Here is a 22,301-nt window from a genome sequence, read left to right on the forward strand (position 1 = left end):
CAAAGTGTGCCGTGGTTGTGACGCCCTCAACCCAGGCCCCGACCACCAGTGCTCCCCACGTTGCAAGCTGTGCGGGGGAACACACATGACAGTGGATCGCAACTGCCGCGCAAGGTACAAGACCCCCTACGTCGTGACAAAGAGGCAATGGGAACGACACAGGGCCAACGAGGAAGCGGAGGCGGCCGCCAAAGCCACCAGCCCCGCCGGCAAGCCACGCTCGAGATCCAGGACCCGCAGCCGAGGCCGCTCCCGGTCCCGGAGCCGCACCCCAAACCCACGGCAGCAGCAGCAGCAACGCCGGTCTCGCAGCCGCACCCCCAGAAGGACCTCAACAAGAGACACCGAAACCACCGAGAAGGTGAGCTGGGCAGATGCGGTCACGGGAAAACGAGCACCAACCACGAAGGCTGGCGACAAAGCACCCGCTAAAACAGAGACGGAGGTAACTAAATTAACACAGGCGATACAAGCGCTGCAGAAGCAAATAGAACACATGCAGACACAGATTCGCGAAAAAGACGACCTCATACAACAACTCCAGCATGCCGTGAAGAGCGGTACCGATACAGAGGCCATGCATGAGACTCAAGAACAACCAATAGACGACGACGAAGTCGTATACCCCGACACTAAACGCAGGCCCGCTCCCTCACAGACCACTCAGGCCACGCAGGGAACAGAAGAGGAACCCATAGAGGACGACGAGGTCGAGTTCCCCGATACCAAACGAAGACCCACTCCCACCCTTACAGAGGCAACACGACCCAAACGCACGCGCGCAGCGATACGCGACGCGCGAATAGATGCACTCGAGGCTCGCTTCAGCAATCTCGAGGAAACTATCATCGCGTCCATCACGCGTACCATCCAGCGGAGCCTGGAGAGAGTTCACCTCAGACTGTCGAGATTAGAAGCCGCAAACAGCACGATCGTACCGTCGCATAGGGAAGCGGCGCAACACATGTAACAAGATATAAGCATGGCCCGACACTCATCGAAACAAAAACACACGATATGGCAGTGGAACTGCAGAAGTTACCAAAACAAACGAGCGCACTTACAACAATACCTGAAAACGATTCCCGAACGCCCAGACGTCATCATACTGCAGGAAACGAATGGTCCCGCCAAACTCGCGGGGTACCAGTCTATAACAGGCAAGGCGGAGAAACCAAACGTCACCACACTGGTCAAGCGAGCGCACACAGTTATCGAACACGATACCAAAATCAGAGACATCGAAAACGTTCTCGTAGAATTAATTCCACCACGCAAGACCCGCAATAGCATCTTCGTACTCAACGTCTACAGCAGTCCCAGATGCCGCCAGCACCGCTTCCATGTCCTCTTCAAACGGGCAATCGACATCGCCAAGGGGCAACAGCTGTTCATTGGGGGGGACTTTAACGCAGCGCACACGGCGTGGGGTTACAAGCACGATCACCCCAAAGGCACCCATCTATGGGCAACGGCGCAATACGCCGGACTCGAGCTGGTCACCGACCCCGCGGCACCAACAAGGCAGGGCAACAGCGTAAGCACTGACACGACGCCGGACCTTACTTTCACGCGCAACACACGCAAAGTCACTTGGACAAACACCATGCAAGACTTGGGGAGCGATCACTACATTATTTCCATAGAAGCAGAAGGCGGTCCGCAGGAACACAATGCCGGTCGTCAAATGAAGATCACCAACTGGAATCGGCTACGCAAACATCGTGATGAGCAACAGATGGAAGACATCACAGATATAGAACAGTGGACTGACCAACTGCGGTGGGATATCGAGCGCATGACGCAAACGATCCCGTCGACAGCTGGGCTCGAGACAATAGACTCCCGGTTGCTGCACATGTGGGAAGCCAAAACTAACCTGCAGCACCGATGGAAACAACAGAGACACAATAGGAGACTGCGTAAACGGATAGCACAGCTCAACAAAGAAATAGAAAAGCACGCGCTTAACCTGCAACATCAACAATGGGAAGAGAAATGCGCGGAGATGGATGGTCAACTCACCACGCGTCGCACGTGGCAGATACTGCGGTACCTGATCGATCCCGCCAACACCAAGACCACACACATGCAAGGCATATACAAAATCATACACGCTTACGGGGGAACGGAAGAACAATTCCTACGGGATACGGAACGCCTTTACATATCCCAAACGCCACCGCAAATATATCCAGACTACTCAGGAGAAAGCAACGCCACCCTAGACAAGGAATTCTCCGTAGCCGAAATCCAGGCGGCCCTCGTAAAGCTGAACACCAAGTCGGCCCCTGGCCCCGATCGAATACCCAATCGGGCACTACGCAATCTCGATTACGGATCGATCGAGAAACTAACAAAATACATTAATGAGTGCTGGGCGCACGGCAAGCTACCCCGACAATGGAAAGAAGCGAATATCATACTGATACCGAAACCCGGAAAGAAATTACAGCTGGAAAACCTGCGCCCCATCTCCCTCACGTCCTGCGTGGGCAAGTTAATGGAGCACGCGTTTTTCAATAGACTCACGGATTACCTCGAGGACAACGACTTATTTCCACACACCATGATTGGGTTCAGAAGACATCTCTCCACGCAAGACGCCCTTCTGCAACTAAAACACCAAATCATAGACAATCCGGGGCGTTCGACGAAAGCCATCCTCGGGCTGGACCTGAAGAGGGCCTTCGATAACGTTCGCCACGATGCCATATTGCGACAAATAGACAATCTAAATCTCGGCCTGCGCACGTACAACTACGTCCGAGACTTCCTCACGGGAAGAACCGCTCGCATGCGAGTGGGGCAACTACAGTCAGAGCAAATCAACATCGGCAGCTCGGGCACCCCGCAAGGCTCGGTGATCTCGCCAATGCTCTTCAACCTCGTCCTGCTGGGGTTGCCCGACCAACTGTTTCAAATCGAAGGACTGCATCACACGCTATACGCGGATGATATTACGATCTGGACGACAACGGGCAGCGACGGAGCGATCGAGCAACGTTTACAACAGGCCATCCAATGCGTAGAAAACTACCTCGTGGGCACGGGACTCGCCTGCTCGGCCGAAAAATCCGAACTGCTGCTGTATAGACCTGTCAGAAAGGGGCGCCCACCTAAATGCTACACCCCCCAGGAAAAGCAAAAGATCCAATTAACGGCATCAAATGGCCTACCCATCCCGATAGTAGAGAAAATCCGGGTACTAGGAATGATGATAGAGCATAAGGGTGGCAATGGCGAAGCACTTCGCAAGATAACGGCAAAGGCCACCAGCACGATGCAGCTCATTCGACGCATCACCAACAAACACGCGGGCATGCGCGAAGGCAGCGTCATCCGACTCATCCAAGCCTTCGTCATTTCCCAGATAAGGTACACGGCAGCGTTTCACAACTGGACGGTTGCGGAAAAAAACAAGCTCAACGCGCTCATACGCAAGGCGTACAAATGTGCGTTGGGACTTGCGCCTGGAGTCAGCACCACCAAGCTCTTAGAACTAGGCCTACACAATACGCTCGAAGAACTCGTGGAGGCGCAACAAGTGTCCCAACTTGAACGCCTATCCAAGACCCGCCCGGGCAGACACGTGCTTGAAAATCTCGGCATCACACACCACTCGCTACATGGCGTCAAAGTAGACATTCCAAGACCCATACGCGAGCAACTATACGTACCCCCATTGCCTCGCAACATGCACCCCCAACACCACACGGGGAGGCGTAAAGCCAGGGCACAACAAATGAACAAAAGTTACTCTAACGACAAGGATGCGGTCTTCACCGACGCAGCCCGCTATCGAGACAGGAAGAGTTTCGTGGCCGCAGTTACTAGCCACCGAGGCAACCACCTCACGAGCGTCACCGTGAACACGGCACATGCCGAAGCGGCAGAGGAAGCGGCCATAGCACTAGCCCTCACACAAACCAAAGCTACATACGTGATCTGTGACTCGCAAATGGCAATTCGCAATTTTGCAAATGGGCGCATCTCGCAAGAGGCGTATCAGATACTCCAGCGACATCCCATACACCAGGGAGAGGCCGACATTGATACCCGAAGGCATTTGCTGTGGATCCCGGCACACACTGGAATGAGCACCCCAAACGAAGCGGCTCACGGCGTTGCTCGAGGCCTGACTCACCGAGCAGCATCGGAGGAAGAGCCCCCGCGGGGTACTGCAAACGTCTGGGCATGGGAGGATCGTATGACCACTTTTCACGACATCACGGCACACTACCAATTACAAAGACGCATATACCCATTCCCTCACGCTATGTTAGACAGGACGCAAGCAGTACACTTCAGACAATTACAAACAGACTCTTACAGAAACCCCAGACTCATGCACCCCATGTATCCAGACATGTACACTACAAACAGATGCCCATCGTGTGGCGAGGTTGCCACACTAAATCACATGCTATGGGAGTGTCGGGACCTAACAAACAAGTCGGGCAGTGCCGACCCCTCCGTCTCTTCCACCGCCAGCCTCCAGTCACGCTGGATGACCGCACTGCTCAGCTCTGACCTGACAGAACAACTCTGGGCCGTCCAGCGAGCCGAGGAAGCCGCTTCGAGACAAGGTCTCGGAACCGCGTCCGCGGCGGGTGCCCAGACCCACTAAAAGACGCCGGACTCAAATCTCGCTGATTTGATATTAAAGTTTACGCTCTCTCACAAGTTTATACGTCCAATAAAGCTATTATCCTTAATTCATATTGCTGTCTAATTGCTATCCCATTGGGTGCCTCACGTTTCGGGAGCAACTACGGCAATTTTCATTGATAATGAAGCTCTCAGTTGTGTTCTTAAATGCACAAAAACTAAAATCCTACCCCATATCTTGAAGAATTTTCCAGCACCAAAGCGGCTTACATAGAGTTACGTACACTGTAATCTATGACGTCCCTATAACGCACCGACGCTGAAGTCGATTTCGAAATTAAAAGGCAAGTTATGCCATAATTTCCTCCAGTAATAACCGCTTTTCCACCAAGTGACTGAACAATGAGTTTTGAAAAATTTAACTATCAGTTCAAACAAATTTAGCGTGACCCTGAATGGGTATTTACATCCACATGGTAACATAAAGTGCAAAGGCTGTATCGACTGCAGATATTACACCTATATGTATGAAACACGCATCTACTGAATGTGTATTTAGGCTTCAGTCGAAGGATAGCAAAATTTGGCGAGGCACCAAAGTAACAAAGTTATTCATCACGATATTAGGCGGTGGACGTCAAAGTTGTCTACTCCTATACATATTTAGCCACCGTCCATCATTACACGTTGTCCCCGCTTCTGGAAAATCCAGCTACCTCACCTAACCTCCACGTGGTGGACATTGCCCCCTGCTCTTTCTTGGAAGTCAGATGGCGGCCCGACAGGGGCCTCACCACGTTCACTCGGCAAACCTGCTTTTATGGTGGAATAAAGCCAGTCGACTCTCCGTTATGAACCTGAAAAACGTACATTCCTTTGCCTCCACTGAACCAAGCTCCAAACAAGTGTTGACCCAGGAATTTAACGTTGTTCTTACAAACAGTAGTCATGGAAGATGCTGCTCCTACTCCTGCCGACAGCGACGACGCAGCGATTACGTCTACTGTCATCGCTACACAGCTTCAGCTTCCCAGATTTTGGCACAGGAATCCTCAAGTTTGGTTTATGCAAGTAGAGGCCCGTTTCCAATTCCGAGGCATCACTTACCATACAGCAAGGTACCCGCAAGTCGCCGTCGCACTATCCTCCAACATCGTCGACGCCTTAGACGACTTACGTGCGGGTAAGCCTTCGCCTACAGCACGCACGGTCGTCGTGTGCTGCACGTCGTCTGCAGCGCCTCGAGCCATTGCACCAGCGTAGCCTTCAACATCTCCTCCTCGAGGTACACGGCGAACGACCGTAACGACTCCTGCATCGATTGCCTCAATTGCTGGTTGGCCACTGTGCACACTCGAGCCAGCTTCCAATTTTGCGCCAGCTGTTCTTGCGGCGCCTCCCACAATCCGCAGGCATGGTGCTGGCGGGTTCCGACGAGACGAGTCTCGATCGGCTAGCAGCACTCACTGACCACATATAAGTGACTGCTCGTCTGCGTCACAGCTACCTATCACCACTGCGAGTCTCAAAGCTAGGAGACCGACCGTCGCGCCTGGAGGAAACAGTCGACCGCCTTACCAGTGCACTGGAGAAGCTCCCGACGAGTGGCAACACTGGTGACCCAGTTCGGCGCCAGCATTCGCCTTCAGTATCGAAGCGCACCTAGAGACTCACCGCGGCAGTTGTGCTGATGTCACCTCCACTTTCGCGAACAAGCAAGTTGGGGTGCCCAGCCCTATTCGTGGAAGGGCCACGCACCATCTAGTCACTAACGGCGACATGCGAAATCTGCCCTCGCGCAAGCCGCCTATTATTCGTGGTCTACCGCATCACCGGCACACAACTCTTCGTCAACATAGGCGTCGAGTTTTCTCTCTATCCCGTTACGGCCGCAGAGAGCCGACGTGGCAAGTCCACGCAGATGCTCCACGCATTCAAGAGCACTGCCATGCGTCGTACGGGCTTTGGTCAATAAGGCGAGACATCGGATTCTGACGCTTGCACAGAAGATTGTGTGTGGTCACCAACGCCAGCTTTACAAAGTGAAAACGCACTTCCCCAGCCTATTCAAGGTAGATGAAAGTGTTCGCGATCGGCGCCTAAATGTTAACGTCAGATCCCTCGATGTACATGTACTGCAGTCGAACCTCACCTCAAAATGGTAACCGTGCGTTTCTGCTGGTGTCAACCTATGACAAGATGCTTGCTGAGTATCCGCCATTCACAAAACCCCTGAAACACAAGGTGGCGCATTATATCAGCACCACCGGCCCACATATTACTGCGCGGCCACAGAGGCTCACTACACGGATGTCGGAAGTGGTCAGCCGTGAGTTTGAACTAAAGCTTCAGCTCAGCGTTATTCGTCCTTCCTCTAGCAATTGGTCATTACTTCTCGGTCTAGTTCCAGAGCAGGACATTGGCGACTGACGCCCTTGCGTTGGTTACCGAGCTTGGAATGCTGTCACTATTTCGTATCAATATCCCCTTCCGCACATACATGACTTCGGCGCTCGTCCCACAAAAACCAAAATATACACAACGATGATGAGCGCGTACCACCGAATTCCTGTCGAAGCCAGCGACATTCCAAAGACAGCAATCCCTACTCTATTTGGCCTATTTCCGTTTGTCCGTACGCCTTACAGATTGAAGAATTCGGTGCAAACTTTTCAAAGGTTCATGGACGAGGTCACGCGTGCACTCCCGTTCATTTTCGTTATCCTTGACGACATTCTCGTGGCAAGTTACACAGACAAAGAGCGCAAAGAGCACTTTTATCTGCTAGTTGAGTGACTCGACGAACACAGCTTGGTCCTAAAGCCCCAGAAATGCATTTTCGGAGCTGAAGGCCCTGCATTTTATTGGCCATCGCATTGCACCCTAAGCTATCCAGCCATTGGCATCATGGGTGCGGGTAGCTGAGGACTTCCCCTGTACAACCTCCTTCCGAATATTGCGCAAGTTTCTGGGGTCATAGGCACTTCATACCAGCCTGTGCGCAAATTGTTCAACCGCTTACCGACCTGCGGCGTCGCGACTCCGAAAAATCCCCAACCTTCCACTGGACCTCGGAGCACAAACCCTACTCCCATGAAGCCAAAACGCGGTTGCCGACTGCTGTGTTGCTGATTCATCCGTTGCGCGATGCCCCAACTCGCCCTGTGGTAGACGCATCGAACACGGCAGTGGGTGTAGTACTACAGCAGCACCATGGCACAGACTAGAGGCTGATGGGTCTCTTCTCAAAGCGCCTCCAACCCACAGAAGCTCACTACAGCACCTTCGGAAGGCAGGCGTTGGTCATCTATTGCGCCTATAAGCATTTCTGTTTTTATTTCTTGAAAGCTACAACTTTTTACATTCTGGCTGACCACAAGCCGTTAACCTTCATCTTCTATAACTACACTTCCTCGTGCTCACGACGTGAGCTTCGGCAACTTTCCTTTACCTCCGAATTTTCTATGCAGATCCGCCATATCGCCTAGAGCGAAAATAAGGCAGCTGACGCACTGTCGCGGATAAGCGCTGTGCCTGCTGGCTGTGTCGATTTCCATGCGCTAGCCTCCGCCCAGCAAACTGACCCCGAGCTGCACCAATTGTGGGAAAAAGGCTCGTCGCTACAGCTTGCGGAGGGGACGCTTCCCGACACAGCAACATTGTTCACGTGCAACACATCGCAGGCGGCTCCTCGCCCGTTCGTGCCCCATCAGTTGCGCGGCCAATATTTGGTTCCCTGCACGCGTTAAACGATCCAGCATCAGAGAAACACCAGGGCTTATAAGAGGCCGCTTCATCTGACCAGGGTGTAAAGCTGTGAAAATGACCCGGCACACGGGTTCCGCGGTGCAGCCGTTTCGACCACCAGAGAGCCGTTTCGATCACGCGCATTTAGACTTGGTGGGGCCTCTCACGCCCTCCCAAGGTTTTCGGTACCTCCTCGCGTATATCGACCAGTACTAGAGGTGGCTTCAGATGACAACTCTCCAAGACATCACGGCCGACACAGTGGCGGAAGCATTTCTTGCTACGTGGATGTCGCAGTATGGCTGTCCTTTTGGAATAACTACTGACCGAGGCAGACAATACCAAAGGTCTTTTTTTTGCCCTGGCAAGACAGCTTGGCACGCGCCTTCATAGCACCACGGATTGCCATCCAAAGAGCAACGGCATGGTCCAGCTTCTGCACCGGCAACTGAAGGCATCGTTGACCGCCACGCTCGGCAGACAGCACTGGATGGAAAGGCTACCCCCAGTACGACTGGCGCTTCGAACAAGAATCAAAGATGACTTCGGAGGGAGATAAGCCGAGATGCTCTGTGGATCAGCAATCCGCATTCCAGGGCAGTTTTTCGGCACCCAACAAGGCCCGCCAGCGGCGGCCGCCCAGCGCTTAGGCTACATTCTTGCCTCGACTAGCTTCGACGTACGCACCCACGTATCGCCCGTCGTCAGCTTGTGTTTATTTTAGCGACAATAGACACAAGCACGTACGTTTATCTGTGGCGCCACTCTATCAAGCCACAATTCACTCGTTCCTGTGAAGGCTCCCTTTGTGTGGTTTTGCGTTCTGAGAAAACCTTTAAAATTTACGTGCGCCACAATTTCATGCCAGTAAGGTGGATGCCCGACAGGGCCGACATCGAAGCCATTCGGCAAACCTGCTTTAACTTTGGAATAAAGCATGTAGACTCTCCGTTTTTAACCTGTCAAAACATCTATTACATGATTCCGTTAAATCGGGCTCAGAACGCATATATGAACAAACGATGGCACAATAAAGGCGTTAATGTTAAAAGAATACTTTATTATACCAACAGTTTCTACAGTGGAATTACTTGATCATGATAGTTCGAAGCTTCACAGAAACGTCGAAACTGCCCCTGAAATTTGAAATATTTGCAATAACGCCTTGGTGGTGCCATCATTTCTTCACAGACACACACACACACACATACACGCACGCATATATATATATATATATATATATATATATATATATATATATATATATATATATATATATATACTATATATATATCTGTGGCGCCACTATACCGCTCGTCGTCATTTAAAAGGAGCTTCGAAGAAGTGTTCGGCAAACTCGCTGAGCGCGAGGTCGGCTCAGAACAGCGCTTGCGTGGTCGCGGTCAGCAAACAGGCGAAAACTTCACCGCTTACATAGAAGATGTCATTGATTCCTGCCGCCGCATCAAGTCCACTATGTCGGAAGCTGACAAAAGCAGGCAAATATTGAAGGGGATTGGGCATGATGTCTCCCACATGCCCGTTTCCAAAAACCACCAAACGGTCGCCAACGTCATTCAGCTCTGCCAAAGTTACGACGGGCTGCAGAAACAGCGCATTTCCACGTGGCGCTCCATCTTCGTCACGACAAGCATTTCCGTTCTCGCAATTGGTGATGCTTGTGGTGACCACACTTCCTTACTGCAGCAAATACAGCAGCTTGTCTGCGAGGAAGTGGCACAACACTTGTCCCTGGTACCCGTCTTCCCGGACCCTACGCAGTCGCTCGACCCAGTGCTTCGACAAGTAATCCAACAGCAAGTTTCCGAGCCGCTGCCCCATCCGCAAGGCCTAATGCCTAATACTCAACAGCATCGGCCTGTCTCCACACTTCGGACGCGCGCTGAAATTGCTGCCAGACCTTGGGTTCATTCGCCTCGGATCCCGGACAACCCACAAGCGCCTCTTACGCGGAATGGAGACCCCCATATCTGGTTCCGTTACCTTTTCTACGTCCCACCCCAATGCCTGCCAACCCTTAGCGCACTGCAAACAGGCCAATATGTATTTTTTCTGCCCTCTTCCTGGCACGCAGCATGCTTTTCTCATCACCATGTCTTCCGCATCTGTAATGGCGCCTGAATTCAAGTCTGCGCTCATCGTGAACCCCCCCACACCTGGTTTTTTCTAGTCTAGCGCCTTAGTTCATCTCGTCGAGTCAACGCGCCTTTGGCACACGCAGGTCACCATCCCCACGTCGCCGTTCCGTTTACCCTATGTTCCGTCGACCCCAGGCCGTCCAACCAGAAAGCTGGGTGTCGTAGTTCTGGAGGCAAGAACTGCGCTCGTGTCGAAAATTCCAAGACCTAACGAAACCAACATGTATGCTGATGGTGTCACTGCACTAGCGCTTGTTGATACCGGCGCTGTTGTTTCTGTGCCGAATGGTCTGCTACGCCGCCAGTTAATTAACATTAGGACACCGCTTTGTTCCGTCTATCTGCGTAACGCAACAGCGCACCACGCCCAGCATTCTGTGTCGTCCTCGACTCGGCTTGTCATTCAGGATGTTTTGTATGTCGTTGACCTTACCTTTTCAGCATGCTCACATGACATCATTCTGGGCTGGTGCTTCCCTTCTGCACATCAGGCCGCAGTTCACTGCGCGCGCCCCGAACTTCCATTATTGTTGATGTGTGACCCAAGATGGCGAGCGGTTCATTATACCGCATGGCGAACCTGCTGCATTCATGGCGTAGGTCACTAAAGCGCTGGCGGGAAAGGCGTTCAGTAAAATCTTAAAATTAAATATACACATATTCGTTGAGCGCGGTTGAGAGCTCTGCAATACGATACCGCATGAGCATTTTATTTGTATTAAGCGGGCTTTATTTAAAAGCCTGAAAAAAGAAACATAACGAAGCCGCATGTACGTTGCCACAAAGTAATTGGATTTGTCGCTTCTGAATCCCCTGCACAACTTAACCAAACGCAGTTGGCCCTAAAGTGAACATTAACAATAATGTATAGTTGATCTTACGTACTTACTACTTAAGCAGAATATAAAAAAATACTCTGAGGAGCACCACAATACTGCAAGGCATATGTCGTTCATTTCAATCAGCTGCAGTCCTTAGTTCAAGTTACGTGAAAGATCTTGTATATCGTAGTCCGAATGCCTCGATGTATTGAATTGCATGAGTCGAGAGAACGCTTCGGCGACCTGTACAAAACCAAGGACTGTTTTAGCTGTGGCTAATTACACGTGCACTTTTGCACGTGTACAGTTTCCACGTGCACAATTGTACACGTGCCAATTTCCCTTCGGATTACAACGCCCAATCCTCCTACCTCCTTCGCGTGCGTCTCCGTGTCCTTAGCACGATACTGTTGTGCTCATAAACCGGCTGACAAAAACTCTGCAGTAACTGGCAGCTTCACTTGTAGGCGAAGCAGTGAGGGCTATATGAAAGTTTACTGATGGGCTTGAGCTCCTAGGACGAGGTTTCAAACCAACGCGGAAATGACATATTGGTGCGACGAATCACGCGGACAACTGCTGCTGCGCCGCAGAAACGATGCTCTGGCAGTTGCCAAGCGAGTCACAAAACTGGCGCAAAAAGGAACGCCGCCAGTGAATTTGGAGGTGTCACACCTCGATAGTGCACGAGCGGAGAGCGACGGACCGATGCAAGTGACATTCCCTCTCTGTTTCGCACAGACCAGCGTGTACACCGTGCTATATGCATATAATGGTTTATATGTGCGTACAACGCTCATACCAGAAGTGCAAGGCTGATCGCTGTCACGGCTGCATTGCAGAGCGAAACGAAGCTGCCATGTGCGTCCACTTCCATTTAAGTGCCACTGAAAGAGTATAGTGATGATTCTGAGTCTGACGTCTCAGAATCATCAACAAAGGCTCGTATTATATCCTCCGCTTTACGGTACATCACCTTTGATAAAAAAAATAAAGAGAACGTAGGATTACTCTGACAGCGCGATTGACAAGAGGGAGAAGAACGGGGTGGAGGCGGATGGGTAAATTTATGTTTAAGAAATGCAGATTCCACATCAATGGTTGCGTGATTGGCACTCTGCTGTGAAAAACAATGTCCTGGCTTACGTCACAGTTTCCTACAAGGATTACTGGAGGAAACTCTGGCGCTACTATCGTTGAGCCTCCATGTGAGCGATGGGAAGTACATGGATTTGTCTGATTTTTGTGGTTCTGGCTTTAAACGTACTTGCGGCTTCGTTTATTACCCTTTGCCTGTGTTGATTGTCCTAAATTTCAGAGCAATCAATACTAAGGCTACGTTCCCCCTACACTTCGTGAAGGCTCGTGAAACGAGTGTAGTGCCGGGCAAAGGTTATGACGCCGTGTGCGGCGCATGGCTCGTTGGTCTGTAGCCAATCACAACAGACTGCGCGTCGTCTTCTCTATCATCAGACGAAAGCCATTCTCCGTGCGAAAAGCGCCTGACTCCGCAATTCGCCTGACTTCGCACTTACTGGCTGCGTATATGCCCTTGCCTCAAGTTAAACCCCATTGTAGGAGCTTCTTTTCATCAACAAATCTAGGCATACTACACCGAAATACGTCGCGAATACGTGGTTTACGAAGACAACCTGCCAGTGCGTATAATAGAGCGCGGAGTCTGAAACAGCCAGCACCATGCGCGAGTAATATAATTTTATTTTCTGGAAAGATTGCTTCACCTTGCTGCGTGACACATGGTGACACCAGCACTTCGTTACCGTCCTTCTAGCAAATATTCACTATGGTCACAGTATTAGCGCAGTCACAGACAAAATGGCAGAGGGCGTTTGCAACGCCAGCCTGCTTGTTTGTCGTCTGCTGCCTACACTCATCAAAACCGCCGTGTAGAAAGTGTAGTTTTCATGCTACACGTATTACAGCTCCAAATAATCGCTTGGCGTAGGGAGGTGGAGGCACACTTTGCTACGCGAAGTAAAAAAAAAATGGCGACTTCCTACACTAGCTACAACTGTGTAGCAAGTGTAGGTAAAAAATTGTCCGATTATTTGAGTGCACATACGAACACTTACTAATAATTGCAGCAGTACTGCCTGTCGAGGTGAGTCCCATTCGGAACTCGCCAATCGGACGGCGCTGACTTGACCGCGATTGTTTCACGAGGGCGTTCATTGCCTTGTCCGTGCATGCGTTCGTGGCGTAACGGTTTCAATATCAGGCTTTAGTTCTGGTAGTTCTGTGTTCGAGTCCTGCCATCGGGCAACTTTTAATGATTTTCCTTTAGTAATCTATTAGCCAATACTTTGATGAAGTTGTGAGTTTATAAAGTCACGAAGGACTCTGTTGTTTATGGACCGCTTTGGCGGTTCGTAATTACTACTGGTGCCTATCTACAAGGTACGTCGTCATCTACACCCTCCGGCTGCGCCGTCGAGCTCGAGTTCTTGTGCGGCTTCGCGAGTGCGAGTGCCCCCGCGGCACTCGCCGCGCCTGCGCGGAGCATCCAAGCTGCTGTCCGCTGCGTCGAGGGAGTGGAACATTACCGATGCAACTGCCATCCAAGCCAGGAACGTCTCCTCCATGGGGACAAGTGCAGCGGGTGAAGGCGGCACCCTGAGCATGGATACCACTAACATGGAGCAGAACAGCCCTGCTGTCGTGGCGCACACCTCAGCCAAGAGGACGAAGGAACCTACTGGCCTTCCAACGGATGAAAATGTAACTCCAGCAGCCCCGAAAAGACCTCGCTCATCACAAGGCCTGCCTGCACGACCGACACGCACGTCTCCGGAGTCGCCAACGACATCGTGGTACAAAGTGGTTATCAAGTCTCGTGCTAGATATGACATGTCCACTCTGCACAACCGTATCATTCTAGCGGCCCTGGACTCCTGCCTCGAGACTTCCCGATTTCAAGGTTTTGCTCTACACAAACCCACTAATACGGTCTCAGTATGGGTGTCTGCTATGGCACTAGTTTATAAACTCGAAGAACTACAACCAATACAAGTCTCAGAAGAGTGTGTCCTTCCAGTCCAGGCGTACCTCGCCAGTGGTACAGATTTAAGACGCTACGTGGTTAATGGCGTTGACCTTGACGAAGAACCCGAGAGGCTCCTGCAGGAACTATCGTGTCCCACACACAAGGTCGTGGCTGCTCGCTACCTAGGCAGCGGTCGTACGTGCCTAATCACGCTTCAAGGTCCTAATTCCCCACCTGAACGTATCCTGTATAATGGCTGCGTACTGCGCCCGCGTCCGTTCAAGCCTTCCGTTGTGTACTGCTACTCTTGCTTTAGACAGGGACACATGAAATCATCCTGCCCCTACCCACCTAAGGACGACACCATGGAGCCTGAACCGTCGGCATCGTTTAGATGTGGCCTATGCCAAACAAACCATCATGACATCATTTCCACGACGTGTCCTACGAAGTTGAAGGCCACTAAGAAGGCTCGACAACGCCATTCTCGACAGCCAGCAAGGACCCCTCGAGATTCATCAATGAAACAAGTCCCTGTGTACAACCGTTACGCCGTTCTGGCCTCGCTGGAAGAGGACGCTAGCCAGGTGACAAAAGCAAGTACAGAGACAAGTGATGCTGCCACTCGTACGTATAGCGCAGCTGTTAGGTCGTCCACTTCACGACCGCAACGGGCATCTCAATCGATAGAAGACACGCCGCTTCCTTTGGCAGACGAACAGTTCGAGATCGACGCTCGCCTCGCCAACCTTGAAAGGGAGTTCAGTAACGTGGAAAGTTGGGCTAGTTGGTGAGTGATCATAGTACCTTGCTGGTGAAGCAGCGCACAAACACGGACACAGTGAAGACAAGCAGGAATAGGCGACACTCGCTGCAGCGAGTGTCGTCTATTCCTGCTTGTCTTCACTGTGTCCGTGTTTGTGCGCTGCTTCACCAGCAAGGTGCTTGAAAGGGAGATCCAACGTCTCAAGGAACGCCATGCAGTGCTCCGGCGTCGTCATGACGGAGCGCGGCCGTCGCATTCGCCGTCGTCGTCTAGTCCTGCTCATATGGCTAACCCGGCATCTGTGTCGAAGCCTCTTTCACCCCAAGAACTCCTGCGCTTCGTTGCGCAACAGCTCCAGCATCTCACCTCGGTTCTACTGGCCCATCCTAATCTATGATGGCTGCTACGTCTTCAAGAGTGCCAGATGGCATCTTACAGTGGAACTGTCGCGGCATCGCGGGGAAGGTCGGAGAGCTGCGTCAGCGTCTCAGATATGGGAAGCTGCGTGCTTGGGCTCTACTGCTTCAAGAATCCAACGGCCTGCCACCCATTCCAGGATTTGTGGCATACTCATCGCCTTAAATTTTGGATCGTAGGAGTGCTACGCCCGATGTCCCTCCAGGAAAGGTTGCAGCGTATATAAGTTCACTCTTCATCCGACTCGTGTTGATCTTTCACGGTGGTGTACTCTATGGCAAGAAGTCGTGGCCGTATTGGTTCGTCTCCAACGCATGGACGTTATCATCATTTCATACTATGCCCGCCCTTACAGCGGTCGTGCGGCTCGGTTGTGTCTCGGCTGGCTGGCGCACCTACGACAGAAACATCCTGGTTGCCCCATTATGGTCGCAGGAGATTTTAACGCGCCCCACACCACATGGGGATACGCTATTTCCAGTGCGCGTGGTACATGTGTGCTGGACACATTTATGGACGCCTAATTCACTCTCCTTAATAATGTGTCAGTGCCTAATCGCCGGCGAGACCACCCTTGCGCGCCGCCACACTCACCGGACTTATCTTGGTGGCTAGGAAGGACAACCGTCTCGTGGTCATGTGAACCCGACTGCTGGGGTAGCGACCATCATCCGATTCACCTTGGCTTATCTTCGGGCGGAACAAGCCGCCTCCGCCGACTATGTCGAGTGGTGGACTGGGATCGATACAGGGTGGTATCAGAAAGCAATGTACGCAACGGCATTGGTTGAGGCGGTTGAGAAAGCAATGTACGCAAGCAAGCAAGCAACGGCATTGGTTGAGGCGGCACGTACGTCGTGGGTTGATGAATCGCGAACCGCTCCTGATTTGCAACTTCTGCGTCTCTGGGCGTCGCGCCGCCAAGCAGAACTTGCATCAGAACGTGACCCTACGTCAAATACCCTTCGCTTAGAGGCCCAACGCCTTACTGCAGTAGCTCGGCGCCATAAACACCGCTTAGAACGTGGCCTCTGGATGGACTGGTGCTCTTCTCTCGGACCTTCGTCATCCAATGCCTCCATTTGGCGCACCTTCCGAGTAATGGAACGTGGTCGGCGCCCTCCAGAGCCCGCAGCCTGAGCCCTGTTAGCATCGGGCCAGACTCCAGCAGTATTCGCAGAAACTGTCGCCCACACCTTTTTTCCGGCTTTGGACACAGCACCGCCTCCCTTTGTTGTTCAAAACTGCCTTCCCGCGGACGCAGGCACGCCACCTACGCTCTCTGACATCGAAGGTATACAAGCTCCTTTCACTATGGCGGAATTTTTAGCGGCAATCGACCTGTCGAAGCCATGCAAGGCACCAGGACCGGATGGCATACCATATGAACTTTATAAAAACACGGAAGGCAAGGTTCTCGAAGTGCTGTTGGGGGCCATAAACGAAGCTTGGGCTACAGGAGTCATTCCCAATTCTTGGCGGCATGCAGAAATGGTCCCTATTCCCAAACCCGGAAAACCCCTAGATAATATCGCTCATATGCGTCCAATAGCACTAACCTCAACCTTAGGCAAGCTGATGGAGCGTACGCTCGCGACACGTATTACATGGTGGGTCGAGCGGTACTCATGGTATCATCCTGGCCAAGTCGGTTTCCGTGCTCATCTAGGCGCAGAAGGTGGCCTTGCGTACCTATCTTCTATGGTTTTCATCGGAGGCCGCTCCCGAAGAATTCGCACGATTCTGGCAATGGATAGTCGTAAAGCATACGACCATGTGAGTCACGAAGCAATTGTCGGAATTCTCCATTGGCTTCAATTCCCTAGCCGTGTCTGCACATTCGTCGAAGCCTTCCGGTGTGCTCGCACCTTCTCCATTCGCCTGGCTGGCCAAGCAGTAGGTCAGTTCGTCGCACATCGGGGTGTCCCACAAGGATCTGTGCTCGCACCAGTCCTTTTCAATATTGCTCTCCTTCCACTAGCATGGAAGCTAGCCACGATACATAACGCACAGTACATAATGTACGCAGATGACATCACTGTCTGGTCAGTTGATCCTGAAATCTGCCACCAAGAACAAGTGCTCCAAGAGGCCCTAAACATGACGCACAGCTGGTGTGCTCAGATAGGCCTTGACATTTCCAAGGACAAGACGACGTACATGTCAGTAGCGAACAAGTATGGGCGCCGTCTACTGGCACTCCGGCCTCTTCAGTTAACTCTGGATCAGCAACCATTACACGAGGCTTCAACTCTCCGTGTACTCGGTCTTGAAATGGATTCCTCCGGATCTGCGGGACCATGGGTCAAGAATGCAAAACAACAGGCCGCAGAAACGATACAGTTGATACGTCGGATTGCGAAGAAATCTGGCGGAGCGAGCACCAACATGGCTCGCCTTCTGGTACGTTCTGTATTGCAACCACGACTCGTCTACAGAGCCCAGTTTCATCATCTCACGAAGGCACAATGGGCTCGCCTTGAGGCCATTAATAATGAAGCTATGCGGGCCATAACGGGACTACCACGTCTCACTCCGTTGCCAACTCTACAGGCTGAGTCCCAACTCAACACTATTGACGAACTCGTACACCAACGTCGATGCGCGCGCGCCCTAAAGCCATCATATTTTGGCTCGGCTGCTTCACTGGCCCGGTACATGGGACACGAAATAGACAATCCAGCATCTACGAGACCCGATGTAGCTCCATGGGAAAGGGTACAATTAAGTGACAATAAGCCTCTTGGTCGTCTGTATAGCCCGGTTCCTCGTCAGGCGAATGCCCATGTTTCCCGCCTTCATCGCGCCGATGACAACCAAGACGATACGACTCTTGTAGCATACACTGATGCCAGTGTTAATGGCACCATGATTCACACAGCCCTCGTGTGTCCTTTGACACCAGAGGCAGGCCAAAAGTGCTCGTATGTTGCCGATCCTGCACCACAGGCCTACCTTGCCGAGCTTGCTGCCATACGAGACGGCTTGGCCGCGTTACTACCTACTGTTCAAGATGCTCGATACTCTCAACTCATCATTCGCACAGACTCGACTCAAGCCATCCACGACATACGTAGGGTATCTCGGTCCACCCTATTGTCAGATAGCATTCACCGTCTTGCTGCCACTACGAATATCCTCATACGCGTCCAGTGGGTGCCTCGAGCAGCCCTGCCGTGTCTCCTTGAAGCAGATATGGCGACCCACCCACAGATTACAACATACCCACTTCCACATTTTCCTGAAGACGCCTGTGGACGCCTGATCCGGGAAAAGGAAAACCTCCGACGTACCACACGAGCTCTCATACCTCCGTGTGGGTCAGACCTCCCTGGCGGGTTAACCCGCCGAGAGGAGGTTACGTTAAGGAGGCTACGTGCCGGGGTCGCGCTCTCCCCGTCTGTGATCGCTCTCTGGCCACAACAATACCATGGTCCTTACGGCTCATCGTGCCCATTTTGCAACACAGGAATCGAAAATGTGAAAGTGACACACCTATTATGGACGTGCCCAGGGCTTCATCTAAGCCGTCTCCGCCATCTCCGGGCAACAGGCCTTCGGCCTGGCCGCCCACCCGACCTTGAACGTTGGATTCATGGACCCCATCATCGTTCACTCCTAGATTTTTTGCACGAGTCGAATCTGTTCGTGTATTTCTAACATCTTTTGTATTATGCCTAAGGGCATGCTTTCGTATTAAAAAAAAAAGTCACGAAGCCGATTGAAGACAAAACGACGAAGTTTAGGCTAATCTGTGACTTCCCATAATTCTTATACTGGCTGAGCCGGCCGGTTTTCTGTTCCGCTAAACGCTAATGAGAGAGTTCCATCTACTAATTATTGTATCAAACTCTATGGGTTGCATTACTGACCGCAGCCATCACGCTTCTTTATCTGCGTAAGTATTTATATACCTACCCACCCAGGAAAGCTGTCCGTCACGTAAGGCAAATCGTTGTCAGTAAATTATTATGCAAAACGAAGAATTCGTAACAAAAAAAAACCTTGGCAGGGGTGAGTTTTCAACCTACCAGTCCAAACTCAGAAGCCGAGTCTCTTACCTACTGGGCTAAACACCACGCTTACAGCAGTTGAGCATACCTGAACCATAAGAATGTGTTGTACCGGCAGTACAAAACAAATGTCAAAGGCGGAGAGTCTTCATGAAGGCTTTGGTGATAGATTTGGTAATAGTGGAATAAAAGCCATGAGGAGCCGACTTGGGTCACTGTAGACATTAGGAAAATTGCGATTTTGCGAAAATTATTGCCAAGCGCGCCACATCCCTGATGCATTTCAGTGGTCGCGGGATGCACCTTCCGTTGGGGTGGTCCTTCACCTACCGAAATGCCACCTATCACAGAAGTCGCGCAATACAAGTAAGCCGTCAATCACTTGGTAAGGAGTGATGAGCGGTTATATGAGTCGCATGACGGCTGAGAATGGCTCGAAGCGGATTACCCAGGTGCTAAAGAGCGATAAGGGCCTATAAGGGTCTGAGAAATTGTGATAAGGTGGATAAGCACCGATAAGGGCGGGATTTATTTCGATAAGTTGATAACAATCGATAAGGGTTGATAAGTGCTTAGTGTTGGATCCAGTGTGATAAAATTGATATTAACAGTTGCGCAAGCTGCACATTCTTACGCATTTTTAGACAACACCGGTGGAGTCTATGTTATTATTTGATGTGACCGCAGAAAATAAAAATGGTACCCATCTTCGGACACGCGCGTAGGCACGCCAGGTGGTTTAATCTGTTATTGAATGCTTAAGTACGGCTTCCTTGCTAACTCATGTGCTTCTTTGTGCCGTTGATCACCTGTAAATATAGAATAATTCATTTTTATTGTTTGGGCTCTCCCACAGGAACCTTGTTCACAATGAGCTAATAATATTCAATACGGCTTATTGTGAAGAAGGCTGCCGCGTGTGGTCACTGAAAACGGTTTTAAATCCTTCATACGCTTAATGTCCTCACCCCGACATTCAAGATAACGTCATCCCGATCAGACGGACTTCCTTCACGCACTCGGCTTTAAAGCGACACCAAACGCAAGTATTCAATCAAGCTAAAGTGATAGATCAGCGCTCCAGCAATAAAATGAAAAAAATTGACAATTGTATTCGGACTCTTCAGATCCCGTTTTCACGTAAACTGAGTCTTTTGTTGACATGAAAGAAGCGTTACGAGGTTTCTGGAGGGGTATTTACACAGTACACGTCGACTTAGTATTAGATTTAGAGTCTAATGAATCGGAAAATATTGACGTCGGCTTGGTGCTCCAGACGGGATTGAAATTAATTCTTCTGCGACAAAATATGGACTGCTACATTGCCGCAGAGTAAGTGTATTTCTGACCTATTCTTAGAGAATACAGGCACGTACTGGATTTAAGAACATAGCGAACTGTTTAGTGCCTTTGTGCAACATATTACAATTGGTGCAAGATAAGATACCTATTTTCGACGTAATATCCACCGAGGTGAACCACGACATTAAAATTTTATCCAACATTCTCGCGCGAATCGGCCTGAGGTTTAGCAGCAGGAACCGCCTACACCAGATACGCGCCACGATGGAACATTCCGTATAGGGTTTTTCCAGGTGCCAGCGTGTGCTAACTTTGGAGGTTACCGTCCACGCCTTTGGAGGGAAAGCACACAGGCTACCTCTACGCGCCTGCCGTCCCAGGAACCAGCTGACTGAGCAGCGGAACGATGGGTAAACGCGTTTACATTTCGCGCATGGTCTTGATAGACGTAAAACGAAGACGCCGTCGTTTTACTCTAGATGCAACACGTAGACGCGAACGACTTGTTCTTAAGTTGTCTAAAAGTGACCATCCCTAAAACGTCTTGCACTAAATGCCTGTTTCTAAGGGACCCCAAAAAATTGATCCCCGTAAATTATACATAATAAAGCCATTTTAGGTCTGGTCCGCTGTTCTGAAAGGGCTTCCTCTCGATTATATAGCTTTGTGTATAGTTAAGCCACACGTATATATTTTGGAATTCAAATAATTACAAAGATTTGCAGTTTTTACATTCCTGTTGTTGATTTACTAGTTTTACGAACTTGTTTTTGAGAACACATTCTGTGCAACGTTTGAATCGCATTCCACAGTTTAAAGGCGCATGCATGGAGCATCTACTCTTTTTCTTTTCGGTTGATCAAAAAAATGCTATGTATAATATATCGTGAGCACCACGACGTTTTGTGATTGTCCGCATATCATTTTATGGCAAGTTAAGTTTTTCGAGCCTAACCAAAAAAGAAATTTCTCGGAAACATGTGTGGACAACGCTCGCTGTTCATTTCAGGAGACGACACGAGCTTCTACTCGCAGCAAGGTACGTAAAGTAGACGTCCCCTTTTATAGGATAGCTTTTGCTCATTGTTTTTACTCTCTATCTGAAAATTCTGTGTTTCTTGCGTACACGTATTTTCATTTTTAGTTCTTTCTTGTGGGGGGAGGGGGGCTATCTCACGGAATTGGGTGCACTTTTTCGGTCTTTATTTCCAGTAAAAAGTTCCTTTCTCTTTTTTCCGGGGACTCAATTTTTGCAGATGAACGTTCGTAGGCTTTATCCGGTGCGTAATTATCGCATCAACCTTATCAGTTTTTTTTTTCTTCTGTTCGCCAAATCTCTGGTTAGTAACGGTCAATCATCAACATTGACAGCCTCGGTTTCTTGCTACTGCCTTTTTAAGATTGTGGAACGGAGAAAAATATAGATCAAATCAGCATTTGGTATTTACTCAGATGTGGAAT

The 22,301-nt window shown here is 50.6% G+C and overlaps 1 protein-coding gene across 5 annotated transcripts in view; it reads left to right on the forward strand.

The window, feature by feature from the left end:
- The window catches only part of LOC135918257 (uncharacterized), a 203,042-nt gene that overhangs the window by 3,231 nt on the left and 177,510 nt on the right, over positions 1 to 22,301 (forward strand). For 4 of the 5 annotated variants that reach the window (XM_070533551.1, XM_070533555.1, XM_070533554.1 and 1 more), the window contains exons 2-3: positions 21,134 to 21,250; positions 21,850 to 21,879. In XM_070533551.1, coding sequence (XP_070389652.1) covers positions 21,247 to 21,250; positions 21,850 to 21,879 — 34 coding nt within the window. In that variant the 5' untranslated portion in view covers positions 21,134 to 21,246. Of the gene's footprint in view, positions 1 to 21,122; positions 21,251 to 21,849; positions 21,880 to 22,301 lie in introns of all 5 variants that reach the window. The other variant, XM_070533552.1, reaches the window with a different exon arrangement.

Source organism: Dermacentor albipictus, chromosome 2, assembly GCF_038994185.2.
Source record: "Dermacentor albipictus isolate Rhodes 1998 colony chromosome 2, USDA_Dalb.pri_finalv2, whole genome shotgun sequence".
Lineage (NCBI taxonomy): Eukaryota > Metazoa > Arthropoda > Arachnida > Ixodida > Ixodidae > Dermacentor > Dermacentor albipictus.